The sequence below is a fragment of the Orcinus orca genome, chromosome 5 (genome assembly GCF_937001465.1).
Source record: "Orcinus orca chromosome 5, mOrcOrc1.1, whole genome shotgun sequence".
Lineage (NCBI taxonomy): Eukaryota > Metazoa > Chordata > Mammalia > Artiodactyla > Delphinidae > Orcinus > Orcinus orca.
In genome coordinates this window covers 14,400,092-14,426,538 of record NC_064563.1, presented here as the reverse complement: position 1 = coordinate 14,426,538, position 26,447 = coordinate 14,400,092, and the positions used below count along the sequence as shown (strand labels likewise).

General features: G+C 38.8%; 1 protein-coding gene and 1 long non-coding RNA gene across 3 annotated transcripts in view; both read left to right on the top strand.

Annotated features, from left to right (window-relative positions):
- LOC125964483 (uncharacterized) overlaps positions 1-26,447 on the top strand; it is a 68,233-nt gene that overhangs the window by 25,481 nt on the left and 16,305 nt on the right. The window lies entirely within an intron of this gene.
- The window catches only part of MRPL3 (mitochondrial ribosomal protein L3), a 46,628-nt gene that overhangs the window by 5,698 nt on the left and 14,483 nt on the right, over positions 1-26,447 (top strand). For both annotated transcript variants that reach the window (XR_004478913.2, XM_004283422.4), the window contains exons 5-8: positions 9,017-9,116; positions 10,666-10,726; positions 24,399-24,507; positions 25,905-25,982. Coding sequence is in view for 1 of the 2 variants with exons in the window: in XM_004283422.4 (XP_004283470.1) it covers positions 9,017-9,116; positions 10,666-10,726; positions 24,399-24,507; positions 25,905-25,982 (348 nt within the window). In the remaining variant the exon portion in view is untranslated. The remainder of the gene's footprint in view (positions 1-9,016; positions 9,117-10,665; positions 10,727-24,398; positions 24,508-25,904; positions 25,983-26,447) is intronic.

The window sequence follows — 26,447 nt, the reverse complement described above, 5'->3', positions numbered from 1 at the left end:
TTCTAGGAGGTTTCACAGGGAGAAGACCAGAAAGGAGGGTGGGTGCTAAAGGCATGCCAGGCAGAGTGGGCTCTGCAGAAGCAGATGCATGGAAGAGCATTGGTGCTTGGTAAGAGAAGGGCCATATGTCTGGATCTTAGTGTGCAGTCGGGGAGAATGTGATAAAGGTGTGACAGGCGGGGTTGTCAGGATGGAGGGCTAACAAGTTTAGACCTCATCTTGTAAACTTTGAGGAACTTTCTGAATTCTTTAACCAGGGCAGTGGTCAAATTGTTATCATGGTTAACTAAATTAGAAGATGCCAGGTGCAGGGAGGACATTTAGGAGGTTGTTTTAAGCCCTCAGGGAGAGTTGATAAAAGTCTTTTGCCCCAGAGCAGTTGCATTGGGCTTGGAAGAGGCAGGGATTATAAAAGACCAGGTGAGTGTGGGCGTGTGGGAAGAGAACCCAGCAGGTCAGTGCTCATGCCATGACTTGGGACAGGGACAAGGAAAGGGTTGCTTTGGAGGAAAGACGTGTTTAAAGTGTTTTAGAAAATCCAGGTGGAATTGTCCTATAAGTATATACTGATCAGCAAATTGGCGCTGATTGGAGTCCTGTGGTTTAATAGGCCTATCTCATAAGTATTAGAGGACTTAGCTATTTTTGCATATTATGGTAGTATAGTTAGTTTATTTTTCATTAAGCCTTCATAGTAATATCTGCTATTCCTGACAGATTATTGCCTACAGGGTTCAGATAATACTACAGTAATTAAAAGCACAATGTGATATTTTGGGAAACATTTTTTAAAAATGCCAAATGTTTAAATTTTTAAGTGTGTAAATATCTGCCCAACTTCCTGTGAATCATGTGAACAGTTCTTCAGTTTGATAGACACCTCTGTTTTCTAATTGATTGTATTTCTGTGTTTTGTTAGGACTGTCATCTTTATTTCATTACCAATTTTGTAAATTTATGACTCTACAGCCTTGGTATTTGTAAGTCAGGTGTCCTGTTGGGATAATCCATTCTGCTCCAGCAGATTTGTGAACATTACTTCCTTGGGACTGTGCGATAGTGGGAAATGAGTGGACCTGGGGTCAAAAGAGCTGAGTTCTTCCATGGCTGCCAGTAGCTCCTTCACTCCACCTTTTTGAACAGCCATTTTCTTACCCATGAAGACAAGGAATTGGACTTGATGGTCTGTGAATTCTCTCCCAGTTCTAAGTCTCACATTGGTTCTCAAATATTTTAGTTTTTAAGAAAAAACAAAAGTTCCCCTCCAAAAATGAACTTGTCAGCTCAATTTATTCTATTTTACTTAGTGATACAGATAATCTTATTGATGAAGTCTTATTAACATAATAACTAGGGCTTCCCTTGCAGCGCAGTGGTTGAGAGTCCACCTGCCGATGCAGGGGATACGGGTTCGTGCCCCGGTCCGGGAAGATCCCACATGCCGCGGAGTGGCTGGGCCCGTGACCCATGGCCGCTGAGCCTGCACGTCTGGAGCCTGTGTTCCGCAATGGGAGAGGCCACAACAATGAGAGGCCCACGTACCGCAAAAAAATAAATAAATAACATAATAACTAAACTATTACAGAAACGATAGTACTTTTATTTCTACTTTGATATTTGAGACTCTGGTTTTCATACCTTAAGCTTTATCTCACCAATGAATATATAGCACAGCAGGGTGATTTGGATGCTGTATTCTTATACTGTGGTGAATTTTAACCACTTATCTGACATAAACTTTTAAGACTGTTCACTACTCTGGTATAGAAGTGCTACAGAGGCCCTTTTATTCTTCAAGATACTATTTTTCTAGGACCAGAGGTCATGTATTATAATATTAAGAAAAAAGTTTTGTCTTTGAATGACTTTTCATCAGAATAGGATGTGAAAATGAAGTTCTAGAATTCTTTAAAAGTAAAGCATTTTGGTTCAGAAAGGAAAAAGATTTTTGAAATTAAAAGTATACAAACTTTCTCTTGCACATTGTAACCCTCAGGGAAACTGCAGGTAGATTGATTATAGAGGGTTTGAGAGAGAGAAGAGACACCTATGAATAGGTAATATTAAATAGTTAAGCATTCTAAAATGAGTTGATTGAATCAGTTTTATTTTTAATAGGGCTAGAATGTTATTTTTTTTAATCTGTAAAGAATTTATGCCTCCAAGAAACTAGACTGCTTTGCTTTTGCTATTTGTGTACCTTATAATAAATAAAAACTGATGTGGTACATAGTGTTTTTGAATAAGGAAGCTAAGTGGCCTTAAAGTTGGTTAAATCAATTCATCTTAGGAGCAGAGAAGCATTTTGATTGTGAGGAGGATAATTGCAGAGAACTCTGAAGAGGGAGGAAAAAAATGCAACCTCATAGATAGGATTATCCAAGTGTGACTCTGCTGTCAGTCTTTTAAATTGCCTTTTGAAATCATTTATTTGGAAGTTAGAGGAAAAAAAGCCCTTTGTTACACTGCTGTTGACTCAACTCATCTTGAACATCTGGTTTTTCTCAGGGCAGATACCCAATTAGTTTTATGATATTTTGATTTTAAAAGAAAAAAATTATTCACTTTTAGTGAAATTGGAAGATAATCAGGAAGTATGTATTACCTTTGTCCTTTTTATGTCTCAGTCTATAGTTACTTAGTCAAGATGTTTATCTTGTCCATTTTGTATTACTAAAAAAAGTACAGGATTTTTCTCATAAGCCTCCTGGAATACTTAAAAACCAATATTAATAAAATAATGTTTTTAAGTTACCAGGTGGAATATGTGAAGGTCAAAAATAAAATTGAAGTCTGTTCTAAAATTTAATAAATCTGAATCCAGTACATCAGGAAAATAATTTTAAGGATCCACATTTTTAAAATTTTTATTGAAGTTTAATTGACCTAAAACACTGTTAGTTCCAGATACACAACATAGTGATTCAGTATTTCTGTACGTTACAAAATGATCCTCACAGTTACCTTCTGTCACCATACAAAGTTATTACAATATTATTGACTATATTCCCCATGCTGTGCATTTCATCCTCCTGACTCATTTATTTTGTAACTGGAAGTTTACCTCTTAACCTCCCTCACTTATTTCACTCATCCCGTCCACCCCATCCTCCTCTGACAACCACCTGTTTGTTCGCTGTATCTATGAGTCTGTTTCTGTTTTGTTACCTTTGTTCATTTGTTTTTTAGATTCCACATATAAGTGAAATCACATGGTGTTTGTCTTTCTCCATCTGACTTATTTCACTTTGCATAATATCCTCTAGACCCATCCATGTTGTTGCAGGCAAGATTTCTATTTTTCATGGCTGAGTAATATTCCATTTTGTGTGTGTGTGTGTGTGTGTGTGTGTGTGTGTGTGTGTGTGTACACGTATATACACATCTTTATCCATTCATCTAGCATTGGATACTTAGGTCACTTTCATATCTTAGCTATTGTAAATAACACTGTGATGAACATAGATGTGCATATATGTTTTCGTATTAGTGTTTTTGTTTTCTTTGGAAGAATACCCAGAAATAGAGTAACTAAATTATATGGTATTTCTATTTTTAATTTTTGAGCAACCTCCATACTGTTTTCCGTAGTGGCTGCACCAATTTACATATCTAACAACCGTGTGCAAGGGTTCCCTTTTCTCCGCATCCTCTCCAAAACTTGTTGTTTCTTGTCTTTTTGATAATAGCCATTCTGACAGGTGGGAGGCAATATCTCATTGTGGTTTTATTTGCATTTCCCTGATGATTAGTGATGTTGAGCATGTTTTTTCAAGTGTCTTGGTCATTTGTATGTCTTTGGAAAAATGTCTATTCTTGTCTTCTGCTTACTTGTTAATTGGGTTGTTGGGTTTCTTTTGCTGTCAAATTGTATGAATTCCTTGTATATTTTGGATTTTGACCCCTTATCAGATATATCTTTTGTGGATATCTTCTTCCATTCAGTAGGTGGTCTTTTTGTCTTGATAGTTTCCTTCACTTTTTAGTTTGATGTAATTTCATTTGTTTATTTTTGCTTTTGTTTCCCTTGCGTGAGGAGACAGATCCAAAAAAATTTTGCCAAGATCTAGGTCAAAGATTGTACTACCTATGTTTTCTTCTAGGAGTTTTATGGTTTCAGGTCTTACATTTAAGTCTAATCCATTTTGAGTTTATTTTTGTATATGATATGAGAAAGTGGTCCAGTTTGATTCTTCTGCATGTAGCTTTCCAGTTTTCCCAACAACATTTATTGAAGAGGCTGTCTTTTCCCCATTGTATTTTCTTGCCTCTTTTGTCATAGATTAGTTGACCATTTAAGTGTGGGTTTATTTCTGGGCTCTTTCTTCTGTTCTGTTGATCTGTGTGTCTGTTTTTGTGCCAGTACCATACTGCTTTGATTACTGTAGCATTGTGGTATAGTTTGAAATCAGGGAGCCTGATACCTCCAGCTTTGTTCTTCTTTCTCAAAATTGTTTTGTCTATTCTGGGTCTTTTGTGTTTCCATACAAATTTTAGGATTTTTTGTTTTGGTTCTGTGAGCAATGTCATTGGTATTTTGATAGGGATTGCATTGAATCTTTACATTGCCTTGAGTAGTATGACTATTTTAACAGTATTAATTCTTCCAGTCCATTAGCATGGTATATCTTTCCATTTCTCTGTGTCATCTTCACTTTCTTTCATCAGTGTCTTTTAGTTGTCCAAGTGTCTTTTACCTCCTTGGTTAGATTTATTCCTAGGTATTTTATTTTTTTGATAATTTGCAATTGCAAGTGGGATTGTTTTCTGAATTTCTCTTTCTGATAGTTCATTGTTAGTGCATAGAAAAACAACAGGTTTCTATATATTAATTTTGTATCCTGGCTCTTTACTGAATTCATTTATTCTAATAGTTTTTTTGATGGCATCTTTTAAGATTTTCCATATATAGTATCATGTCATCTGCAAACAGTGATAGTTTTATTTCTTCCCTTTCAGTCTGGATTTCTTTTTATTTCTTTTTCAAGGAGCCACATTTTTAAATGAACTTTTGTGTTTGCTTTTGTGGAAGAAGTGAGTATGACTGAGGATGAAAAGCAGGGGCCTTGGTAAAAGCGATGTTGAATATCAGTCTTAGATTTCAGCATATGGGAAGTGAAACCATAAAGAATGACTGGAGTGAATGTATGTTATCACTGTTGGAAGAAAGGATAGCTTCCCGAGGGGACTCTGTGAGGTAGAGAACAATCTTCTGTGGACATCCGGAGCAGAGCTGTTCAGTATTTGTTGCACAGTCCCACTGGGGGGCTCCAGGGAGATTCTTGGGGGGCTGCAGACTGATCCAGAAACTAAAGTTCTCTGCTTATAGGCCAATGCCACCCAATTTCATGTCAGCTGAGGACAGCCTACTCAGTAAATTATAAAGGGGCACAGTTCTTATTTCAAACTGAAATTAGCAAGTACCTGAAGTTTGCTGCATATTCAAATACATGTTCTTCAGATAAGTGTGGCTTATCACTGGACCTGGGACTAGACATGTATTTAACAGACTTTCAGTGAGCTTTGGAAGTACATAGCGGGGGGAGATTATAGGCCAACAGACTGGCATGGGCAGGCACAGGTAAGCATACGTAGAGTACTGTGGCTCATTGGGGTCCTGCAGGTGCTTCGTTTAGGAGCAGAGGGGAAGCAGAGGGAGAGGGAACAGCAGGAAGATAAATATTATTGCTTATATTCTCATGAAAGAGACTCTTCACATCAGGAAGTGGTACAGCTTTTTTGGTAAGTCTTACAGTATCTATATCAAGAGTTAAGAATTAAAACAGAAAAAAAAGACAACAGGACATTATGGTAAGGAAATAAGTTGTCCATAAAGTTTTCTATTCAAGGATATTTTCTATTCAAGGATATTTACAATAGCAGAACGAAAAAGCAGGGGTGGAGGGAAGAGCAGACAGTAGGACCTGCGAGGAGCTGGGGATGGAGCAGCCACTACAGTCTCTGCTCTCTAGAAGCTTACATTTTGGTGGGCTTGGGGGTGAGACAGGGAAGCTATTGCACAGAAGATAAACAATTAAAAAATGTGTATTGTGACAGATGGAGGGAAGTGCTTTGAAGATTAATAAAGTGTGCTAAGGGCATTGCAAGAGACAGAAAGTGGTGCTATTTTAGGTAGAAAATCAGGAAAGGTAAGTTGATATTTGGGTGAAGACCTGAATGAAGTGAGAGAGCATATTACACAGAAATCTGGCAGAGGCGTGAGGAGAGACATAAGTGAGGGAGGTTAAGAGGTACAGACTTCCAGTTGCAAAATAAATGAGTCATGGGTATGAAATATACAGTGTGGGGAATATAGTCAGTAACTACGTAATATCTTTGTATGTGACAGGTGGTGACTAGACTTATAATAGTGATCATTGTGTAATAGAAATATTGCATCACTTTGTTTTGCACCAGGAGCTCACAGTGTTATAGGTCAATTATACTTCAACAAACAAATTCATAGAAAAAGATTTCAGTTTTGTGGTTACCAGAGGCAGGTGATGGAGGAGGGGGAATTGGATGAAGGCAGTCAAAAGGTACAAACTTCCAGTTATAAGGTAAATAAATACTAGGGATATATGTACAACATGATAAATATAATTAACACTGTACACTGTACATTATATGTGAAAGTTAAGAGTAAATCCTAAGAGTTTTCATCACAAAGAAAAAATTTGTTTTCGTTTCCTTTAATTTTTTATCTATATGAGATGATGGATGCTCACTAAACTTATTGTGATGATCTTTCCATGATGTGTGTAAGTCAGGTCATTATTCTGTGTACCTATAATAGTGAGGCAGACATTTTCTGCAGTTGTAAATAGCATAGGCAGTTTAAGACTATGGAGAGGAAAAGGTAAAGGGAAAAAAATCTGGCAGAATGGCATTCCAGGCAGGGGGACCAGTATGTGCAAAGGACCTGAGGCTGTTGTTTAGTGAGTTCTTAGACTGGTAAGGAGCACATTGTCCCCGAGGCAGGGCAAGCTGGGAGGAGAGTAGGTGGTGTAGAACCTTGGAAACCATGGTGAGGACTTAGGACTCGATTCTTCTGCACAAGATGCAGGCCATTGTGGAGACTAACGTAACTTGAGTTTAGAAGGATCATGCCAGCCTGTGAATGGAGAACATACCAGGGGGTCAGGAGTATAGAAGTTGGAGACGTGATAGGAGGCTACTGAAATAATCCAGACGATATACGGCTGGCTGGGGTCAGAGTGAGAAGTGGCTGATGTGGGCTATATGTTTAAATAGAGGCTACAGGAATGGCTGATGGATGGACATGGGATGTGAGAAAGAGAAGAGTTGTAGGTGACCATAGAATTTTTGGTCTAAACAGAAGTATGGAGCTGCTGTTTATTGAGATTGGGAAGACGAGGAGAGCAGGCCTGGCGGGGCAGGAGCGTGTTGAGTTCAAGTTTAGACGTGTTAAACTTGAGTTGTTGTGTGACATCAAAGTGAAATGTTGACTTGGCAATTGGGCAGAAAAACTTGTAGTTCAGAGTAGAATTTGGGGTGGATGTTAGAAAAGTGGGTCATTAGCCTGTGAAAGAACCAGGGAGTAGTAGCTGGAAGTGGAGTGGAGGCCTTCCAAGGAGAGAGCAGCTGCCTGTGCCAAGCAGTGCTCATGGTGACCAGGGCATTTGGTGATTTTGACCAGCACGTCCCATTGAGTACGAGGGGCTGGAAGCCCCTGATGAAAGCCTTGTCGTGGGCAGGCACAGAAAGATTAGCTGGAGGAGATAATGTGGCCAAGGAAAGGTTTGTGTTTTAATGTGAGTTATTGTGATTCTTTTATGCTGCTAGGAAAGTTCGAGTGGAAAGGGGGAAATTGTTGATTAAGAAGATGGTGGGGACAGTTTCAGGAGTAAAGCCATTGAGTAGGTGAGAGGAGGTAGGAGTCAGCACACAGTGAAGGATTTGGCTTTAATAAGAACATGGACAGTTCATCTGTTATTGTGGTTCCCAGCCCCAGATTCACATCAGAACCATATGGAGTGCTGAAAATATGCTGACACCTGGATGCCCCCTTAGACTGGTGAAGTTACAGCCTCCAAGCTGAGGCCTTGGCCTTGGTGTTCTCTGAAAGCTTCCCATGTGCCTCTTGTGCACCTGGAGTGGGGTGGGAGGGTGATGATTGATTTGGTGGTAAAACCTTGGGGAAGAGCTCTCGATTCTTCTGTTTTTTTCAGTGCAATAAGAAGCAACATTATCAGCTCAAAGCAGGGAGAAGGAGGGGAGAATGCTGGAGGTTTTAAGAGGTTGTGGCGGAGCTGCCTTGGGGAGTGAGAGGGATTTAACAGGTGAATGTGGGTGTGAGAGGGATTTAACAGGGGAATGTGGGTTGGCCAGGCCACACTGGCACTCACTGTGAAGTCTGATTGTACATTTGAATGTGACTTGTCATGTTTCCTCCCAACTGCTTGGACACAGCAGGGAAATTAGAGTCAAATTTCCCAAGATTGGGGTTCTTGATACAGACGGTCTCCAGTCAAAATCCAAATATGAGGGCTTCCCTGGTGGCGCAGTGGTTGGGAGCCCACCTGCCGATGCAATGGACACGGGTTCGTGCCCCGGTCCGGGAAGATCCCACATACCGTGGAGCAGCTGGGCCCGTGGGCCATGGCTGCTGAGCCTGCGCGTCCGGAGCCTGCGTGTCTGGAGCCTGTGCTTCGCAGCAGGAGAGGCCACGGCAGTGAGAGGCCCGCGTACCGCAAAAGAAAAAAAAAAATCCAAATATGAGCATGACTGTATTTCTTTTCCTGTGGAACAAAAGTCTTTCCCCGTATACTTTGAGCTACACTATGCCAGTTCTTTATATGAGCTACGCTATGCCAATTCTGAGTGTGATGGATAAAAATCTCACCTCCCTTAATTAAGGGCTATAGAGTACTCTTTTGTTCATTGGGGAAGCAGAGTGCTCTTTAATTTGTTTTCCTGGAGTGTTAGTAACTTAGTTTAGATCTCTAGGCATTAAATTCCACTTTTTGTAATTAATGTGCTGCTTTTCCTCTAGAAATCTACATCTATATTGGAATTTTACCGAGAACTTGGATTGCCACCAAAAGAGAAAGTTAAAATCTTTAATGTAACAGATAATGCTGTAATTAAACCAGGTAATCTGAGGTCGGGGAGAAGAGGGAGGTAAAAATACCCAAATATGTGATTTGTTTAATGTAAGCCCTTTCAATAAAGCTGAATTCACAGTACAAAGTCCCAAACATTTATTTTTAAATATAGAACTGTAACTGATTTAATCACTAGGGACAAACAAGTCTTTTTCTTTTTTAAGTGGAAAGAACTGTAGAGAATTCTTTGTTTTCCATGAAAGAGGGAGGAACACTTTTGTTTTTAATGTACAGAGAGTTTCACATTTGGAAAAGCCACTCCAAATAAATAAACGAACTTTTAAAATGTGAAGTTCACTGTTTGTAGGCTGGCATTTTATTAAGTGAAGAATAGACCCTCACTGAGATAGGATAATTTGAGAAAATGTAGCCTGAAACAGGAAAGTGACTGACCATAGCACCTTGAAAAAGTAAGATTTGGCACTATGATTATATTGGTTCATATAGTTAATGGCATTTTGATGTCTTTGAACTTCAGAAAAGCTCCCTATCTCTTGAACTTGAGTTCTCTAACAAGTAGACTGTAGAAGGATGTTTTAAGATTTGATATTTTAATACCTGAACTGAATTTCTTGAAGTAGAATACAATTGCAATAGGCCTGATTAATAGGGGCAGTAGAGTCAGCCTTGATATAACTTAGAATTGAAGGTATTTTTTGAAGTGCAAGTTTTTCATCTTTGAGGTAAAGTACATGGAATTAAACTAACAAGTATAAAAATTAAGTCCACATTAACTTTTGCTGTAGCACAAACCATATGATATTTTTTGTGTGTGGGGGGGTGAAAAATGGTCAAATATCAGCAGTTCAGGTCATTCAACCTTGTAGAAATTCGGTCACTTTTTAATCTCCCATATTTTTTCTTAAATGAAAGTTTTTCTCTGCCCATATAAATCCACGTTGGGTCCTACCTGAAGGACACTAAACCTACAGCACTTTACTCCCTGTTTTAAACAAACAAAAATAGCTTTTGATTACATTCTCTACTACATTGGTTCCAGCTTTAAAAAAAAAGTCTTTTACTGGATGATGTTAATGTTGATTCCTATTTTTGGATAACTTGTCTCCAATAGGAAAAAAAAAAAAGACTTGATCCAGCCCCAGTGTTTTTTGAGTCATTCTCTTATTTTTATTTTCCTTATTTGAAATAGGAAATACATCTTAACATATTGTTATTCACAGAAACAACCAAGAATCTCATGTATTTACCAGCAGGAACAGTGTTGTCACAGGAGTTGCCTGTTTCAGCCAGTATCACGTTGGCCTCTGTGAAGGCACAAGCGCACCAGTGGCCGTGGGCTGTTGGCCACTCCAGCACCATGTGCCCCATACTTCAGCCTACATACAGTCCATTAAAATACATTTGTTGAGCAGTTTTGTTATTTTATTGTTGACATTTCTAATAATTAAAATTGCAGAAGAGACTCTCCTGACATTTTGAAATCTGATAGCTAGAAGGCTTCCTGTATGTAGTTTATGTTTAATGAAGTTGTTTTTGGGCTGATTTCATACTGATTTTTTGTTTTCTTTTCATAAAGGCACTCCTCTTTATGCTGCTCACTTTCGCCCAGGACAGTATGTGGATGTCACGGCCAAAACGTAGGTCCACGTAACAGGTTTTTTCCTTTTGTTTTCTTTGTATATTAAAACACAGCAGAGTGAGTGAAAGAAGTGCAGCCTTTCAAAGTCAGTGAATAAAGGATAAGTAACCATTATTCTCATTCATAACTCTAATCCTTAATGTTACTGATGGTACTGGTTTTTAAATTGCACCGAATTAGCTGTATGTGAAGAGTTAACTTTGGGTTACATCTTTTAAACTGAGATGTGTGCTTCTTGAGATGGGATTAAGAGAAAGGTCCATTACTGAGTTCCCACAAGGAACTCATGTTCCTTGTGAGCTGCGCCCACATCTGTTTGAAGACCAAAGGCGGCATTTGGTTTGTTGGTGAAAGATAAGGGAAGCAGTTAAATTACAAACATCTTGCACTATTTGCGATAGTTGTGCTTAAGGTTCCCCTAAGGTAACTAACTGTATAAAGCGTTTGTGGAACTGTGTTAAAATCCTATCATGAGCTGAAAGAAGAAATAGGATTACACCTTAGGCGTCTTCAACAGCATGGCATCATCTCTTAGCACTAGAAGAGACCTCTTCCATAAAAGCAAAATATTTTGTCATGTGTAAACAAGGGTTCAAATTTGGTAGAAATTAACACTTAATTTTCACTCTAACAGAAATGCTGACTTTGAATCATACTTATGTTGGGTGGTGGTATTTGGGGTACTGTAGTTTTTTTTTAATATCTTACCATCTGTTAAGATAAGCCCAGTACTGGCTAGATAATCTCCAGGAAACTTTAAATCTTACAGAAGTATTTTTTCAAAAATCAGTTGAGGTTATCTCACTATGGAATGAAGTCACCAAGCCTTTAAATGTGTTTATATAGAAATTGTTCAGGCCATGCACATATGGTCACCTTATCTTTGATAAAAGGAGGCAGGAATGTACAGTGGAGAAAGGACAGCCTCTTCAATAAGTGGTGCTGGGAAAACTGGACAGGTACAGGTATGAGATTAGATCACTCCCTAACACCATACACAAAAATAAGCTCAAAATGGATTAAAGACCTAAATGTAAGGCCAGAAACTATCAAACTCTTAGAGGAAAACATAGGCAGAACACTCTATGACATAAATCACAGCAAGATCCTTTTTGACCCACCTCCTAGAGAAATGGAAATAAAAACAAAAATAAACAAATGGGACCTAATGAAACTTCAAAGCTTCTGCACAGCAAAGGAAACCATAAACAAGACCAAAAGACAACCCTCAGAATGGGAGAAAATATTTGCAAATGAAGCAACTGACAAAGGATTAATCTCCAAAATTTATAAGCAGCTCATGCAGCTTAATAACAAAAAAACAAACAACCCAATCCAAAAATGGGCAGAAGACCTAAACAGACATTTCTCCAAAGAAGATACACAGACTGCCAACAAACACATGAAAGAATGCTCAACATCACTAATCATTAGAGAAATGCAAATCAAAAGTACAATGAGATATCATCTCACACCAGTCAGAATGGCCATCATCAAAAAATCTAGAAACAATAAATGCTGGAGAGGGTGTGGAGAAAAGGGAACCCTCTTGCACTGTTGGTGGGAATGTAAATTGATACAGCCACTGTGGAGAACAGTATGGAGGTTCCTTAAAAAACTACAAATAGAACTACCATATGACCCAGCAATCCCACTACTGGGCATATACCCTGAGAAAACCATAATTCAAAAAGAGTCATGTACCAAAATGTTCATTGCAGCTCTATTTACAATAGCCCCGAGATGGAAACAACCTAAGTGTCCATCATCGGATGAATGGATAAAGAAGATGTGGCACATATATACAGTGGAATATTACTCAGCCATAAAAAGAAACGAAATTGAGCTATTTGTAATGAGGTGGGTAGACCTGGAGTCTGTCATACAGAGTGAAGTAAGTCAGAAAGAGAAAGGCAAATACTGTATGCTAACACATATATATGGAATTTAAGAAAAAAAAATGTCATGAAGAACCTAGGGGTAAGATAGGAATAAAGACACAGACCTACTAGAGAAAGGACTTGAGGATATGGGGAGGGGGAAGGGTAAGCTGTGGCAAAGCGAGAGAGAGGCATGGACATATATACACTACCAAATGTAAGGTAGATAGCTAGTGGGAAGCAGCCGCATAGCACAGGGAGATCAGCTCGGTGCTTTGTGACCGCCTGGAGGGGTGGGATAGGGAGGGAGACACAAGAGGGAAGAGATATGGGAACATATGTATATGTATAACTGATTCACTTTGTTATAAAGCAGAAACTAACACGCCATTGTAAAGCAATTATACTCTAATAAAGAAGTTAAAAAAAAAAAAAGAAATTGTTCAGGGACTTCCCTCGTGGCTCAATGGTTAAGAATCTGCCTGCCAATTCAGGGGATACGGGTTCGAGCCCTGGTCTAGGAAGATCCCACAGCTTAGTTGCTGTGGAGCAACTAAGCCCGTGCGCCGCAACTACGGAGCCTGTGCTTTAGAGCCCGCGAGCCACAACTACTAAGCCTGTGTGCCACAACTACTGAAGCCCGCGCACCTAGAGCCCATGCTCTGCCACAAGAGAAGGCACTGCAATGAGAAGCCCACGCACCGCGATGAAGAGTAGCCCCCACTAGCTGCAACTAGAGAAAGCTGGCACGCAGCAATGAAGACCCAACTCAGCCAAAAATAAAAAAATTAAAATTAAAAAAAATAGAAATTGTTCAGTATCAGTTGTTAGAATCCACATGATCTAAGCTAAGCTTAACTCCAGATATCAGCTCTTGTCTATGTGGCTGGCAGGATCTTAGTTCCCCAACCAGAGATCAAACCCCGGCCCACGGCAGTGAAAGTGCCCATTCCTAACCACTGGACCACCAGGCAATTTCCCAGCTCTTGTCCATTCTTGTTTCGTGTTCTATCAGCATAGATGGTAGTTTCACTGATTTATGTGCCTGTTTTGTTTTTGGAATATTCTGACTGAGAACTCTTTGAAAATGAACAGTGGCCCACTGGTGCTCTGGGTTAACCTTAGAGTCACAGTGACTGAGACAGAGCAGCTTCTTATATCCAAGGAAACCAGATAAATCCAGCATCGGTTTCTTAAATGCGGTCAGATATTTCTTCACTTCCACATTATTACTGCCTACTTTTAAATACGGGCCATTGCACACAGGTCCTAGGGGCCTTAACTTTTTAATATTTATTTATTTTTGGCTGTGTTGGGTCTTCGTTTCTGTGCGAGGGCTTTCTCTAGTTGCGGCAAGCGGGGGCCACTCTTCATCGCGGTGCGCAGGCCTCTCACTATCGCGGCCTCTCTTGTTGTGGAGCACAGGCTCCAGGGGCGCAGGCTCAGTAGTTGTGGCTCACAGGCCTAGTTGCTCCACGGCATGTGGGATCTTCCCAGACCAGGGCTTGAACCCATGTCCCCTGCATTGGCAGGCAGATTCTCAACCACTGCGCCACCAGGGAAGCCCAGGGGCCTTAACTTTTGATTAGCTCTTTCGAAGTGGAGTGGGCTAGGTTGGCGGTGGAGTAGAGGAAAGTGGGGCCTCTTTAAAGAGACTGTGAACCTTCCTCTTTTTCTCCCTGCTTCCTGATTGTTGCGAACTCATTCCTACTTGCTGGGGCGTCTGAAATTACTGGTCTTTTGGAAACGTTTGTCCTGCCTACTCTTGTGAAGAAGTCAAAATATTGGAGCTGTAAAGCTTTGGTTTGAGTAAGTGGGGAGACGTGTGTGTTGTGAATCAGATGGTTTTACTTTTTAAATGCCTGAATTATTACGTATGATAAAATGCCTCACGGTAATTTGTTAATTTACACACAGTTAATAAGGTGTGCATTCCGTTACATATTTTACAGGGTAAATGAGATATTCAGGAAGCCCTGCAAAGTCGGATTCCTTTGTTAGCAGATGCTCTGTGGCAGTGTTTGTGACTAGCTTGGGTTGGAGCCTAACCCTTTCAGTGCCTGTGTTCACTAGATGCTTTCATTTCATATGCTACTGTTGGGTTTCCTTGGCTTCCTAAAAGCTATTTTTAAAACTTCAGGCTTCTCCTTGTGAGTGTAAAGTGGAAGGAGAGTGTGTTGGTTTTGTTTTGTGTTTTAAGATCGTGTACCTAGAAAACAAGAGTGTGTACAGCCATGTGCCAGCCTCAGGACTAGATGGCTGATGAGAGCTGGGAGAGTAACTAACCCTGGGATTTAGAGTAGTTGACATTCAACTCTGGAAAAGGGGCGCCTGCATTTGAGAAAACCCTCATTGTTGTGTGGGTTGCAGTACCGTTTTCTGTTTGACTTTGTGTAGCATGTGCACTGTACTCTGGTGTGCGTACCTTTTCGGGGTATTACTTGAGATCAAAATGAACCTTGACCTTTGACCTTTGACCTTTCACTAAATGTTGCCAATGGCTGCAGCTCTTGGAGCTGGCATGTTATTACGGCCTCAGGACGCTTGTAAGTGCTTCCGAATTTACAGAGCTCTGTCCTCATGTGGAGATGTTTTGGATTCCTCCTGGGTGCAGGCTTATTAGGTCTCAGCTACACCCAGTCCTGGTGGAAGCTGTCTCTTTGCTGTTGACTTTCCTGTGCATGTGTACGTGCACGCACACATGAATTTGCTTGCTTTTCTTTTTCCTTTTTAAAGTCTTTTACATCCTTTCCCTGATGCTTCTCATTTTTTGGACAGTTCCCCCGGCTTGGTGTTTTAGCCCTCACAGCCAATGAGAATGTTTTTTTTCCTTGTTAACTGTAAATGGAACCATTATCTTTTGGACATAGGCTCTGAGTTCTTGCAGTCTCTTGGTATGGCTCACTTACAGCCAGAGATTTTCTACCTTGTCCTCCATTTTCAGCCCCTGTTTTAAAATTTTGAAACTTCTGGGCTCCATTGTCTTTATTATTAATCCTGTTACAGGTGCAAACACTAGAGAAAAAATGGTGCAGTGACATGGTTAGGTCAGATGAGGGACATGGGTTCACAGCCTGGAGCATCATTTCCCACACTTCAGTGGGCTTCACAATATCCCCTACCTCCACTCCCCCACCAATCTTCAGATTCATTAGATCTGGGGTAGTACCTGAGAATTTGCATTTCTAACAAGTTCCCAGGTTGTGTGGATGTTGCTAGTCCAGGGACCACACTCTGAGAATCACTGGACTGGAGAATAGTCAGGAACTCACCGGTGGACCTTCTTTTCCTGCTGCTCCTTTACCCAGCACAGAGTCCCAGTGCCTGCCTTTTCTCAACTCTACTCAAATTATAACATGAACATCTGTTTTAAAGCAGGCAAGTCTAATTAATCCAGTTTCAAATAACATTGCCAGTAAAAGCAGGCCTTTGTATTACCCACATTTTAGTTAGCATGAAACTGAAAACTGGTCTCCTTAGTAACTGGCTTCATCATCTCCTTTCCATTAGAGATGAATTTGTTTGAGACATTTTTCTTAATTGAAATTGTTCATTTTTCTCATGTTGTAATAGTGATATTTAATGGTTAAATCTATACTTATATTTCAAGTTTTTTACCTTATACCTTCAATTTTAATTGCTGGATTAAATATACTTTAGAAATAACTAACTAAATAAGAAAAATTAATATGGAAAAGTACTAATTTAAGAAAATACAATGTTAATAGAATCTTTCTACTTCAAGAATGAAATTGTCTGCAGACATTTTCTTTTTAGTGACCAGTAACCAACAGTAGCACCCTCTTGAAGGCTTCCTTAAAGTTTTAAAATGTTCCTCTTTCAATGATTGCATTGGGAAATCTGCTTACACTGAAAGATACATTGTATTTACCTGTGCTGAATTTGGATATAATTTTCTATATAAATAAGTAAATTTACCATTGTTGCATTAGAGTGTGAGGTGAATATATATTTACTAGAGTTCTTTTTAATTTTTACTTTTAAACCAGAAATAGTTTTTTATCTAAAAGGTGTGAGTATACAAATTTAGATTATATGGGAAAGATCTTTACATCTAATATATAAAACCATTCTAGCAGAATAATTTTCCACAGTTTTCATTATGCTATAAATAGGTAATAAGGCCCAATCTTTGAAATATGTCAGTTTTATGTAATTTATTCTAAATAAAATTTAAAGTGTAGCACATATATTGATACGTTCCCCACACCACCACCACTACCCACTTCCTATACTAGGACCCTTTTAAAGATTATATTCTTATTCTGTAATTATATTCCACCATAACTTCTAATAGATGATGGGTTTGGGGGCCTAACATTTTCCCTTTCTTTCTCAGTTTTGAGGAGGAAACCTCTCTAGATAATATATAAAGAGTGGGTGAGATAAAGTATGACTGTTGATTCTACCCTCAACATAGGATGTTTAGTCCATTGTTTTCTGTTGAATCCTAGCAGTGCTTATTTTAACTTGTAGAATTTTTCCTTTTTTAGGGAACGAAATCAGAAAAAAATTAAAGTAAGATAAAAATAAAACTGTAAAAATGCATTCTGCAGTGTTTAGGAGAAAATGTTAGGTCCCTGTCTCAAAGGACTTGAAGGACACAGGTGGTGATGCATCCATAACGGTGGGCATGGGGGCACTTTCCTGCCAGGTGTCTTACTGAACTTTGAATTCATGACAGTGGCAAGCCTAAAGTAATTTCTTGAATCCCAGATTGAAATCAGAAAACAGCTCATTCAGCTACTTCTTTCTGAGTGAAAGATAATCTAAAACTCTATGAGTCTGGGCTAATGAAAACAACCCATATATTTTCAGGCACAATCATATTACTTTAATAGCAATTTCTGGCGTAATCTTACTTTTTTTGAAGTTAACAGTGTGCTTTAAATCCTCATTACCCTTTGGCCTCAAAATAGAAAAATAGGTGCTTACTTTGATAATGTTATCCATGGTAGTAAAACTGAAAGGAGTTGGGGAGAGTTAATTTGGGTTCTTTCATTAAAATATCAAAATGTGTACAGAAATATTGTCCATCAGAGCCTTAAGGTGATTAAAAAGCCAGGTAGGTTCTTAACAAAGCAAAGACTCTGGGCTGTGTGAGCAGTCCTGCACACTGTTCAGAGAAGGTTGCCTGCACATGGTCGGAAGCCTTCCCCACTAGCTTGTTATTCTGACCGGTGGGTGTTTGCTGGGAACTCGGAGGGAAAGAAGGTGGATGCTGCCTTCAGGGAACAATTGCTCTCCAGCCCTGCACATTTGCAATTTTATTCATTTTTAATAAGTTACTTTATTTACTATTCAAAGCAGTAAATTTTTAAGCATACAGTTTTCAAAATGAGTAAACTGTAGAGGGAAGTAGTCTCTAAAAAATAATCCCTCTTCAGTCAAGTCAAAATGAGTGTCTCATCAGCGGTGGTCTAGGGAAAGCATGGATCTACTTTTCAGCAGCTCTGTGACCTAAACAGCTTTCTTAACCTCTCAGTCGCCTCATGTTTAACACAAGACTAATTACAGCACCTACCTCATAGCCATGTTTTAAAGACTGAATGAGATAATGCACAGAAGGCTCTTAGCTCAAGATCTGGGACATAGTGAATGCTCAGGACTATTGGCTGCTATTGCTATTGGTGATATTACTGTTTTTTTATTTGTTTCAAAATTTTAAAGGAAAAATCTGTTTTCCTCAATAGGAAATATCTTTTTAAATGAATTAACAACATTAAGTCATTAGGAATTAGATTGTGGTATTTTCTAATACATCAAATTGTTGCCTCTTACTTTAGACTGTTTTGTATAGCAAAGTAGTAGCTTTACAAAACACTCTAGGTGGGCTTCCCTGGTGGCGCAGTGGTTGAGAGTCCGCCTGCCGGTGCAGGGGACACGGGTTCGTGCCCCGGTCTAGGAAGATCCCACGTGCCACGGAGCAGCTGGGCCCGTGAGCCATAGCCGCTGAGCCTGCGCGTCTGGAGCCTGTGCTCCCCAACGGGAGAGGCCACAACAGTGAGAGAGAGGCCCGCGTACCACAAAAAAAAACAAAAAAAACAAAAAAAAACACTCTAGGTAATTTTAAGAATACATAATACCTGCTACATCAGGAATTTACAGTGTAATGAGGATGCCCTTGAAATAACTCCATGCGTCTCTGATATGCTACTTTATTTTTGCTTTACTCTATTTCTCAAGAGGCAGTATGACCTGGGTTAAAAGCATGACCAGATACTTTCATTTACCAGGCATTTGACCTTGGGCAAGTGGCTTAACCTCTCTGGATGTGGATTTCATTATCTTTAACATAAGGGTTTGGGAGTAAATGGTTTCTAAGGTTCCTTTTTTTTTTTTTTTAATGTAGGTTTTTGTTTTCTTAAGTATAGTTGATTTACAATATCGTGTTAGTTTCAGGTGTACAGCAAAGTGATTGAGTTATACATTACATATCCTTTATCATGTTCTTTTCCATTATGGTTTATTACAGGATATTGAATATAGTTCCCTGAGCTATACAGTAGGTCCTTGTTGGTTATTTATTTTATATTTTGTAGTTTGTATCTGCTAATCCCAAGCGGCTAATTTATCCCTCCCCACCCTTTTCCTCTCTGGTAACCATAAATTTGTGTTCTAGGTCTGTGAGTCTGTTTCTATTTTGTAAATGTTCACTTGTATCATTTCTTTTTTAGATTCCACATATTCTAAGTTTCCTTTCAATTCTAAAAATCTGTTTCCAAAAAATAATCCCTCAGTTTTCCAAGTGGCATAACTCACTGTTTTCTATATTAATGAAGAAGTAATACTGTTGTGTCTTTCCATGATATTGCAGAATTATTTGAGTTTTTGAGTTTTCTTCTTTGAGAAGAGCAGACTGAACTCAGGACAGCAAACTTGGTGTTCTGGGTTTACTTAGAACAGCTGGAAAATGCTCCCTCTGTAAGAGGACTCAAAGAAATCACTGCACATTTGGCTCTTCGTACTATTGAATGAGCTAGATTTGATGTCAGAAAGCTGTGAGCGGTCCACTCTTAGCAGTCAGTTGTTGGTAAAAATGTTCCCAGATATTGATGGGAGCTTTATAGTTTTTAGACATAAACAGAATACCTGCAGTTCAGGTCATGCTGTCACAAATTCATCCTGGAGAGTAACAGCCATACAGATCTTCCATGCCAGCTTTTAACTGTATGTGAGGGGACACAAAGCAACTGGAAGATTCCACCATGACTTACCTGTGTGCTCAGGAGCTGTTTTATATCACTGATGGAATAGGTTTAGACAACAACACTGAGTTGAGTAGAAATTGACTCCCAGCATTTACAGGGATCTTCAGTGGCAAGGGCAAAACTCAGTGATGAGAATTTTGAAGGAATTTCCTTGAGGACTCAGAATGGATGGACTCGAGAGCACTCCTCACCTCATGGACATTTTGTTTTATCTGCATATAAAAGTGTATCCAGAACCATGCAGTCAAAGGCAGTTTCCCACAAAGTGGGGAAATACATGATGGGTTTGTATTAAAACCTTTGTGTCTGCTGGTAGACATTTAGGCATTTGTCAATGTGACAGGGAAATGAAATTCATAGTATTCTCTAGAGATTTATAGAATGCAGTTGGAAACACTAAATTATGCATTCTATTCTGCAAGATTCTTACAGTCAAACCTTTAAGCCCCTCCTTGCCTTTTCTTAATATAATCTTCATAAACTTTTATAAAAAATAAGCCCATTATACAGCATTTGGAAACTACAGGACAAAATAAAGGAAATAATCATCTCTCTTCCTAAGACACAGTTATAGCCAGTAACAAAATTAGTCTGAGTTCTCTAGGTAGGGCACTAGGGTTAGATGCTGCACAATCCCTGCACTTCATGAACTTAAAGTATAGTGAGGAAATATACCCAGAAACAAGGGCAATAAAGCCTAAATTTAAATCGCATCTCTGAGATTTTTTGAGGAAGTTTTGGTTTTAGCAAGTATGAATGCTCTAAATAAAATAAATTTTTTATGTTTTCCTAATTTTCAGATATGTTTCACTAAATTTGGAACTTCTAACATTGTGTTCTTAGCTGATATGAATTTTCCTTTATTTGTTTTTTTCCTGCTGTCATTAAAAACTGCAGCAGAAAAGGGGTGGGAGAGATGAAGTACGTTATGTGTTTTATATCCTATTTAGTAAAGTGAAGGTATTATTTTATGTGACTTGTGAAAACCTTATGTTTGAACTCTGCGTGGGTTTGCTAAGTGTAGATTCATTCATATCTTGCTTTTTGTTTTGTTTTTGTTCTCCAGTTGGGCGACAACTGAGAGAAACAACAGAATAGACACCTGTGCCCCCTCCGTGGAGCAACAGGTGCCCTCTGTTCTCCGTAGTCTCAATTCAGCCAGTGATTTGTCACATCATGTGTGTCTTACCCTTTTGTTTAAATGTTATTTATTGAAGAGGCTCCTGTAGTACACAGTATAACAACATGATGTGTTCTAGAACTAGATTGAAAAACAGTCTGTAATTGGCTGACAGTAATTAGCAGTTTCAGGATACCACTTTGATTTTGTAATCGTTTGCTGGTAAAATGAGCTGAATTATCTTCCTGTAATTTACCTGGAGTGTTTTTTACTGGTGCACACATGCATGCTCTCTCTTTAAGCAGGAGATGAATCAGTTTGAGAACTCATGTTACCAACAAACTTTCTACCAAGAATGACCAGTGTTAGAATGCCGTATTTTGAAAACATGCTCATTTTAGATTTGGCATTGCCAGTCCGTTCCCTTGTTTTCTTTAAGGTGTTATTTGCCAGGGCTTCCCTGGTGGTGCATTGGGTAAGAATCCACCTGCCAATGAAGGGGGCATGGGTTCGAGCCCTGATCTGGGAAGATCCCACATGCTGTGGAGCAACTAAGCCCATGCACCACAACTGTTGAGCCTGCGCTGTAAAACAACTGAAGCCCGCGCACCTAGAGACCCTGCTCTGCAACAAGAGAAGCCACCACAATGAGAAGCCTATGCACCACTACGAAGAGTAGCCCCCACTCGCCACAACTGGAGAAAGCCCACGTGCAGCAACGAAGACCCAGTGCAGCCAAAAATAAAATAAATGAAATAAATTTATAAAACATTTTTTAAAATGTTATTTGCCAAACAATATCATAAGTTCAAATGACTCTTTAGGTACTTCTTTTTTATTTTTAAATTGCAAAGCATTTATTTTTCAAATATCAATATATTCTAAAATTCAGCGTTAAGTAGAAATATTTAAGTTTCTGAAGCAAAATTTCAGTAAAATATTTGATTATCATAGTTTGCCTTCTTAGATGTTAACCTTGCAAAGTTTATAGTGACTTTTCAATGAATATATGTTAAATTTCTGTTTTAGCTCTTTGATCAAGCATAAGCATTATTTTGAATTTTGGAGGCAAAAAATCAATTATGTACAGGCACGCCTCGGAGATACTGCAGTTTGGTTCCAGACAACGGCAGTAAAGCGAGTCAAGCTTTTGGTTTCCTAGTGCATATAGAAGTTATGTTTAACACTGTACTGTAGCCTGTACAATAGCATTATATCTAAAAAAACAATGTATGTGCCTTAATTTAAAAATACTTCATGGCTTAAAAATGAACGAAATATAATGCCATTTTCAGCGACATGGATGGACCTAGAGATTGTCATACAGAGTGAAGTAAGTCAGAAAGAGAAAGACATATATCGTATAATATCACTTATATGTGGAATCTAGAAAAATGGTACAGATGAACTTGTTTGCAAAGCAGAAATAGAGTCACAGATGTAGAAAACAAACTTGCGGTTACCAAGGGGGGAAGGGTAGGGTGGGATGAATTGGGAGTTTAGGACTGACATATATGCACTACTATATATATAATAGGTAACTAATAAGAACCTACTGTATAGCACAGGGAACTCTACTCAATGCTCTTGAGTAGGTGGTGACCTAAATGGGAAGGAAATTTTAAAGAGTGGATATATGTATATGTATATCTGATTTACTTTGCTGTACAGCAGAAACTAACACAACATTGTAAAGCAACTATACTCCAATAAAAATTTTAAAAAAAAAACAACTTCATGGCCAAAAAGTGCTAATCATTATCTGATCACAGAAGGTTACCACAAACCTTTCAAACTGTAAAAACCACTGTATCTGCGGAGCATAATAAAACAAGGTGTGCTGGTCAGTGTACTCCATGTGATGTGTTCAGTTGATTAATGTGAAAACTACATTTAAATTATTCATATACAAATAACTTTTGACATGTGATATATTATTCGACTGTTATATTCTATACATATTCGTATTATTTTTATGCTGGTTTCTTGAGTTATCTAAAACAAACCATCTTAGTCATGTGGGCTTACTTCAATCCATTACTCTCTGATAATTCTTTGTTAAATGCATAGCAAAGTCCTTGTGGAAATTACATAGTTTTCAAAATCTTTTGTTATTGGTCCTTTTTGTAAATGTCCTGAACTGGGCACTATTTATTTAATGATAGCTAGCTTTATTAAATTAAGGGAACACAGCATGAAAAATATGTTGACATATTATCTAATGAAAGGTGGAAAAAGTGTTCATCTTAAGAGTCTATAAAACTAAGGCTGGTAGAGTCTTACAATTCATTCTAGCCCTTTCCTTGTATCATTTGTCCTGATATATTTGACAGAGATAAACTCTAATGCTGCTTGAACCTTAGTGTCGTTTCTACCTACACTGCATAATGTTTCTCTAGTTAGCAGAATTTGAAAATAGAATGGTTTTGTTTAAAAATTGAAATATTAGATTTTTTCTCTGATTTTATTTCTCCATTGGCTTCTGATTCAAACCTTGAAACCAAGATCCATCTTCTAAACTTGTTCAGCATTTAGAGCATTATTACTGTTTTATTTTGTGTTGTATTGTATATTGCTGCCTAGCACATTACCCTAAAATACAACAGCCTAAAACAACAAACATTTATTACCTCACAGTTTCTGTGGTCGTAACTCCCAGTACAGCTTAGCTGGGTGCCTCTGGCTCAGGGTCTCTCACGAAGCTGCAGCCGAGGCAACAGTCAAGGCCGTGGTCATCTCAGGGTTCAACTTGGGAAGAAGTGCCTACAAACTCATTAACATGGCCACTGGTGAGCGTCAGGTCCACAGTTGCTGGCTAGAGAGGTCTTTGCTGCATAACTCTCCATAGGATAGCAGCTGGCTTCCTTCAGAACCGAGAGTGCAGAGATGGAAGCCAGTGTCTTTGTAACCAAGAGTCAGAGGTGACATCTCATCTCTTCTGCCATAGTTTATTCCTTAAGAGGTGAGTTGCTAGGTCCACACAGACTCAAGGGGAGGTGATTGATCACACAGGGGCATGTGTACCAGGAGGTGGGTTTATTCAGGGGTTTTTTTTGTTTTTAATTTTTATTGGAGTATAGTTGCTTTACAGAAGGTGGGGGTCTTAATGGTGGCCTGCTGCATTGCTTACAAGTACTTTGAGCTTATAAAATGTCCCACTTTTACTGTGTGTGTCATAGGATTAGGATGATAGAACTGCTTAGCTTGCTGTTGTCTCACAATCTTGAACTAATCATTTTATGTAGAATGAGACTCCAGGAAGGGGTGCAAACCAGGACAGAGATAAAGGCATGTTCATTTGTAGTTTTGCTTGTATGGCCTTTTCTAGTTATTTGGATAAGGAACTTAGCTAAAAACTCTAAGGTACTATCAAAGTATACAGTTGGGGGTATTTTATCCTCTGTTCATTATGTAAATTCTAATGTTTATCTTGTTCAGTATTGGTAAAGGTTTCCAAGGTGTCATGAAAAGATGGGGATTTAAAGGCCAGCCAGCTACTCACGGTCAAACAAAAACCCACAGAAGGCCTGGAGCTATTTCAACTGGTGTAAGTATAACTTAGTGATCCTCTTTTTAGTACTAAAGGTTCAGCTTTTGTGTATATGGTGCTTTAGTCTGTCCTTGGGATCAAGTCACATTATTTGAATCTTACTCCAGGTGGGTCCTAATAAAAGTCACACATTTATGGGTCCTGGCCTTACTTTCCAGAGCCAGACTTGAATCATTTGGTTATATCCTACGTACTTACGGCCAGTGTTCTCAGTACTTGTCTGCCTACTTTCTTTCCCATCTCTGTCTCCCATCCTACACTCTGAAGTCAGCTGTAAGTGATCAGGGATCAGAATGCCCTGCCATCTTCCCACACTGCTTCCTTCACAGATTTGTTTTTGCCTTAGAAGAGACCATTGGGAAAAGTTGTCAAGGACAATATAATGATGAAGGGGAAAGTAATAGAGAAAAAATGGAGAAATAGACAATAAGAGCATAGGAAGGAGAGAAGGAGATTTGTACTGCTAATTTAGTCCTACTGAATATCTCTCCCAGAGGTGTATCATAAAGAGCCTGGGGGATTCTTACTCTTGGGTGGGAAGAGTATGGAAGGGCTCAGGAGTGGCACTTAACTAGATATACTTTTTTGTTAATACTTTTTACTTTGGAACCATGTTAATGTTTTACAAATTCAAAGTAAAATAAAAATGGGGGGGAATCCATAATGGAATATAATTAGAAAATGAACATAACTATTTCAAATGAGTAACAGAACCTCACTGAAGTGGGGGACTAGAGTGGACTAATAACTCAAGTAACTTGTGAACACATAGTTGTTGGCTGTATACCCAGAGTCTAAATTTAAAATGTACTATGTGCATGTGTTGAGTGTTAGTTAGCCATTCTGAGATAATTTTCTGTGAATTATAGGATTGACCAGATAAGTGAATATATTGATAATGGAAGCTAAGTTTTTCACTATTGGTGGTAACTAACTCTCTCCTTTAGTCACTTTGCAGAAGGATAGTAACATCAAAAGCCAGGGTGGGAGAGTAGGACCATTCCAGCAGCTGTGGACTGGATGGAGTCCAAGTCAGTTAATACAGAAGATTTGTGAAAACAGGCCAGGCAGTCCATTTTTTCTTTGAATGGTGGTGTGACATGTTTTTATGTCCTTCTCAGCCATTATTGGCTCAGTTGCTGCTCTCTTGTTACTGAATTTTTCTCCTAAATATGTTCTTAGTCTATATTTTTTTGTCCTAATCTAATTTAGAAAGGGAATTCTCTAGGGGTAAATGTGACTAAATCCATGTTTAGTTCTTTACTGGGGGCTAGCAAAATGGAGGAAAAAATAAAACATTTTAATGACATATCTTATTTGCATTTTGGTTTGATTGGTACTGTTCGAAATTGAGAATACTGCTTAAAAGTGCTACTTTTGTTTCTCTCCTTTAGGATGTTGCCAGAGTCTGGCCTGGAACCAAAATGCCTGGGCAATTGGGGAACATAGATAGGACAGCATTTGGACTGAAAGTAAGTTTCTGGAGTGGCTTTTTATAGGAGTGGTTAAATTAGTGCCTAAAGGCAAACGCACCAGCATACATATTTAACGTGTGTCTGCGTATGGTGGTTCTAATAGGTTTTACAATTATTGAGGGGTGGGGGAAACATGTACTCTCTGTGTGTGTGTGTGTGTGTGTGTGTGTGTTGGAGTTGTCATATATGTTCATTTAACATGCAAGCCATGGAAAATGCACTCATTAAAAAGAAAAAGTTAATTGTCTACTATTTGACCTGGAAGATTTCCACAGTGTTGTTGCATGAAAAAATAGAGATTCAGAGCATTACGTATAATACTCTTATAAAAGAGTAAACAGAAACTCCCTACATGTATATGTCACCATGCCATGTAAGCACAGAGAAGAGTAGATGGTTATATATCATATTGCTTTCGATTAAATGTCAAATGTGTGGGTGGATGTGGGTGAGGAATAGGAG